Consider the following 4,576-nt stretch of genomic DNA (forward strand, 5'->3'; position numbering starts at 1 on the left):
AAACGAGTAGTTGGACTGAAGCCAAATCTGCATCTCAAGTAAGTTGAAGCTCTCTTTATCGATTGCGGATGACCAGGTTTCAAAGCCTCAAACGGTGCTTGATGAATGAGCTGCACAAGAGCTTGGTGTTAAAATCGAAAAATCGCTCTAAAGCATTTCAAGTTCAAAAATGAATTATGAAGTCTTTTGCAGACACATTTGAAGTTTTGAGGAGCGCGCGTTGAAACCGAACCTCAAATGCGATGGAACACGCATTGGAGGTTCGTTTTTCAATCGCCCTGCAGGTGGGCACTTGTGACTAATTAAAGGGGCTCAAATCATAAATGAAGTGTTAACTTTCTTCAGAGAAAAAACTTTCCAGTCCGGGCTCGGATTTGGACGTCGTTTTGTAGTTCTTCGGATTTTCTCGCGTTTTTCTTATTTATCTTAGAAAAGAACGTAGAAAGTTCGTTCGCTCCTTTTGTGCTAATTTTCGCCATTCGTAAATCTTTTACATCTGCCACTAGCTTTTAAATCTACAAACGTCTTCGGAAAGCCTCCGTTTCAAGAAACCGACTCGCACCCTTAGAATTTTTTCGGTAAAAAATGAAAATTTGCCTTTACCTTTGGACATGCAGATGGAGCAATATAATTCTGATCTGTAACACAGTCTTTCATGTTTTCCGCTAGTTGAAATCCATCGCGGCAGGCACAAGTTACCGCTCCTCCAACGGTTCGAAGACACAATCCGGTGCAATCATCGCACTGTTTCGGACGATTCCCTATCTGTATATTGAAAACACTGAAAAAGTGCCGTTGAACATCGACTAGGAGAAATGTACCTTATTTGCGTCGTATATTTTAATGTGGCCAATTGCAGGGGTTGCTTTGTACGCAACTTTTGAGCCCTCGCCTCTCTTGTAGCTCATGACGGTCGCATTGCCTACATTGATGAAGTACAAGGTGCCATCGGGGCCAATCGTCAACTGGTACGGATTGTTTAAGCCTTTACCTACAAATCAGTTTTTTTACATTTGCACTGTGGTGTCTCAAGAAATTCTAGAGATTTTTCTTCAAAAACCTCTCATATTAATTGTTTTCCCTATGCAAAGCACTGCTTTTGAGTTTTTGTGCAAGTTTAATGCAACGCTAACATACAAAGTAAGTTTGGTTTCATTCCAACTGCTGGTTCCTTCGCAATTAATTTTTCAAGCTTTGTGCGGATTTCCCAGTTTATTTGCCACCAAAAGTTGTATGCGTGGAATTACCAATTTCGATTCGGAGATCGTTTCCGTCCAAATTGACGCTTTGCAAGATGGCCAGTTTGTATTCCAGCCAATATAATCGTCCGCCTTTTATATCGACTTCCAGACCACTGGGATTGAACACTTTTTCCTTCAGGAACGTTTTGTACCCCGTGCCGTCCATATAAGCGCGATAAATTGAGCTGCGCGACAGAACTGGATTGGGGTTGGTGAAGAAAATCAGCCCTAAAACATGCATGCATTAAGAACCAGCTATAAATGTCTGGACAGGCCATACCTCGAGTCGGATCCAACGCAATCAACGTTTCAATCTCATTAATAGACGTTTTAAACAGCGCCTTTATGTTGGTTGAATTAGCAAGATCGAGTACATTAATATACCCACTTCCAAAGCTATGAAAGTACAAGTTCCTGGTAGTCCAATCCACAATGGGCAAATCACAAAAAACGAGTTGAATTAGCTCCTTAGCAGAACCCGTCTGCAAACAACCAAATCGCTAATTTTTGCTGAATAAACATTGCAGGAGAATACTTACAGACTCAATGGGTACTTGGCTAATCACATGATTTCTATTGTAGTAAATAATGGATTTCGTTTGAACATCAACGTCAAAAATGCGTATCTCTTCATCAAGCATTAGCGGCACCATCACATCCCGACCTGTAAAAAACGTGTTTAGAGCCGATTTTTTTTGAAGATTTATGTACGTTTCGGACGCACCGGAAGCCAAATCCTTCCCACGGATGCTTCTGGTGAAGCGGTCCGAATAGAGCAAAAACATATCCGGGGTTTTGATGATGCATCGATCCTCAAACAGGATGTATCCGGTTGCGCAAATGCATTTCTTCACTGCTACTCCCGTATGAGACCATGCGGGGATGCACAGATGATCGCACGAAGATGTTTTGCATGGATGAGCCACTAAAAAAACGTTTTTTTACTATTTTATTCTACATACAGACAAAAGAGCATATTGTGCAAAAAAACTAATATTTGTGCTTTGCATCCTAATTGATCTTTTTAAAGGAAAAATATACGCCAATGATTTTCTCATAAAATCAAAACTACTTCTCGATTCCTCATTTTCAAAGAACAAAAATGCGGCTGTTCGTTTTTTCGTAATTAATTTTTGAAGTTTTTGTTCGGTTTTTCGGCTCTTGCCCCATTCTCTTATGAAGCTTTTCTATCAAGAACCTCTTAAGGTGTTGAAACGTGAAGATCAGCAGTCGATGGGGAAACTTCTGTTTACTCGCCATGTAAAATTGCCTTCATTCTAGCCACTCGTTCCTTCATAATTCATTTTTGAACTTGAAATGCTTTGCAGCGATTTTTCGATTTTAGCACCAAGCTCTTGTGCGGCTCATTCATCAAGCACCGTTTGAGGCTGTCAAACATGGACATCCGCAATCGATAAAGGGAGCTTCAGCATACTTGAGATGCAGATTTGGCTTCAGTCCAACTACTCGTTTCTTCCTAATAAATATTTGAAGTTCAACCTCGTTATGCGCGGTTTTCCAATGTTTGCACAATTCTCTTGGGACGCTCATTTCTAACGAACCATTTGAGACATTCAAACGCGGACATCAGAAGTCGATCAAGGAAGCTTCAGATCACTTGACGTGCAAATCTGGTATAATTCCAGCGATTCATTCATCACTGAACCTTTGTTGACTTACCATCAGGTTGTCTTTGCCGGTGGAAAACATGTAGCTTTAATAGGTGGGAAACATTGCTCACGATAGTACGAGGGGACGCTTTGATGCCAGTTTTAGTCAGCTCTGTGACTAGGTTATCGTCCCATGAGGACACAAACACCCTGTAACCGACAATGGTTCGGAAAAACACTTATAATCCCGCATCGGAAAGTTCTACCTGTTTTCAAATAGACTGACGCCATGAATGTTGCTCACGTGCCGTCGTTTTGCTACAGATTTCCTATTGTTTCCATAATAATCCACCTTTTCCACGTAGTCCATGTAGCTGTCCGCCCAATAGACGTATTTGGTGGCATAGTCCACACAAACACCTAAAACACGAGGCGAAAGGTTAAATCGATTAACAAAGTTCACTACACTCGATTGAAGCAGGTAATTTGAGTCACTCGTACCATGAGGAAAGACAATTTTTAGTTCCACCAGAGCTGTTCGATTGGATCCGTCCAAATCAGCCCTTTCAAGCATGGGCGCTGATTCTCCCCATTTCGTGAAAAAGACGAAGCCGCTAGTGGGATCCACGGCTAGTGATCTAGAAAAGCCCGCATTTATCAGCTGAGCTTCAGCAGCTTCGCTCGCTGATTACCTGGGAGATCGAATATCCGTCTCTACAATGATGTTGCACCATAAGAGGCCACTGTTGCAGACCAAAATTAGATCGTTTCGCTCTATTCCAAAGTACCAATTTCCTGATACCCAATCGAAGGCCGTATCTACAATGTCTGCCAGCTAACAGAGCAAATTGAAGTTGCAGTTTGCTATACTTGTGCGAATTTACCTTAATTAATGGGGATCGAGGCTGGAGAATCCAGCGCTGCTTCAGATCGTTAATATTTGCGCAACCGAACTCATATTTCCTTTTATTCGGTTTATTCGGGTACACGAAGCAGACTGTATGGTTTCTGGAAAACTTTGAATTAGCAACATTAAGGCTTTTTTTACGGAATGCCTAGACGAACCGATGAATAAACTCCAGACCCGTGCTGCTATCCACATCCAATGTGGAGTGTCCTGGCCAAGGTTTGCCGTCCAGAGTCACTCTTCGGACGTCCACTTGAGTGCTGAATATCAATGAGGGTGGTTCAGTCTCAGGGACTAAAAATTCAAGCAGAAAAACTAAAGTTTGCATACGTTTCAATGCATAACCTTCATGTTCAAACTTTTTTGGAGCTTGAAACACATAAGGGAACGTTTGGCTCCTAAAGCTGCTGGCAAAAGCAAATTGTTAACATTTGCATCCAGCCTCACCTATTCCAATGTATCGGGGAATTTCAACTAGCTTTCACGATCAAGTCGAATCCGCTTAACTGAATTTGGCTTTATTTATACATATACTTTACTGCTTTATATTTACAGCATGATGTTTACAGTGTTTGAACTCAAGAGGTAGACTGTCGAGGCCATTCCTTGAAACTAATGGGTTTTTAGGCCGTCGTTCGGTAGAGTTTCGTCTTGACGTTTCGCAAGCACGAGTGGCTTGCATCTTCAGAAGTGGTTTGCTTGAACGCTTACACGGTTCTCATTAGAACCCGTTCAGTTCTTCCGCAGAACTGGAGAGGAGGAGGATTTACAGGACTCAATCAGATGGGTAAACGAGGATTTTTGAGCAAAACCTTCAA

General features: G+C 41.8%; 1 protein-coding gene across 1 annotated transcript in view; it reads right to left on the reverse strand.

Moving 5' to 3' along the window:
- Window positions 1-564: 564 nt before the first annotated feature.
- LOC109542455 (low-density lipoprotein receptor-related protein 1) overlaps window positions 565-4,576 on the reverse strand; it is an 11,442-nt gene continuing 7,430 nt past the window's right edge. Inside the window, exons 5-16 of the mRNA XM_048662162.1 lie at window positions 3,917-4,052; window positions 3,736-3,859; window positions 3,544-3,686; window positions 3,353-3,489; window positions 3,118-3,271; window positions 2,922-3,061; window positions 1,966-2,166; window positions 1,781-1,905; window positions 1,522-1,723; window positions 1,248-1,469; window positions 822-991; window positions 565-765 (exon numbers count right to left, since the gene is read on the reverse strand). Coding sequence (XP_048518119.1) covers window positions 565-765; window positions 822-991; window positions 1,248-1,469; window positions 1,522-1,723; window positions 1,781-1,905; window positions 1,966-2,166; window positions 2,922-3,061; window positions 3,118-3,271; window positions 3,353-3,489; window positions 3,544-3,686; window positions 3,736-3,859; window positions 3,917-4,052 — 1,955 coding nt within the window. The remainder of the gene's footprint in view (window positions 766-821; window positions 992-1,247; window positions 1,470-1,521; window positions 1,724-1,780; window positions 1,906-1,965; window positions 2,167-2,921; window positions 3,062-3,117; window positions 3,272-3,352; window positions 3,490-3,543; window positions 3,687-3,735; window positions 3,860-3,916; window positions 4,053-4,576) is intronic.

Source organism: Dendroctonus ponderosae, unplaced genomic scaffold, assembly GCF_020466585.1.
Source record: "Dendroctonus ponderosae isolate FM_Combo_2020 unplaced genomic scaffold, Dpon_F_20191213v2 Dpon_F_20191213_10, whole genome shotgun sequence".
In the NCBI taxonomy this organism is placed as follows: Eukaryota; Metazoa; Arthropoda; class Insecta; order Coleoptera; family Curculionidae; genus Dendroctonus; species Dendroctonus ponderosae.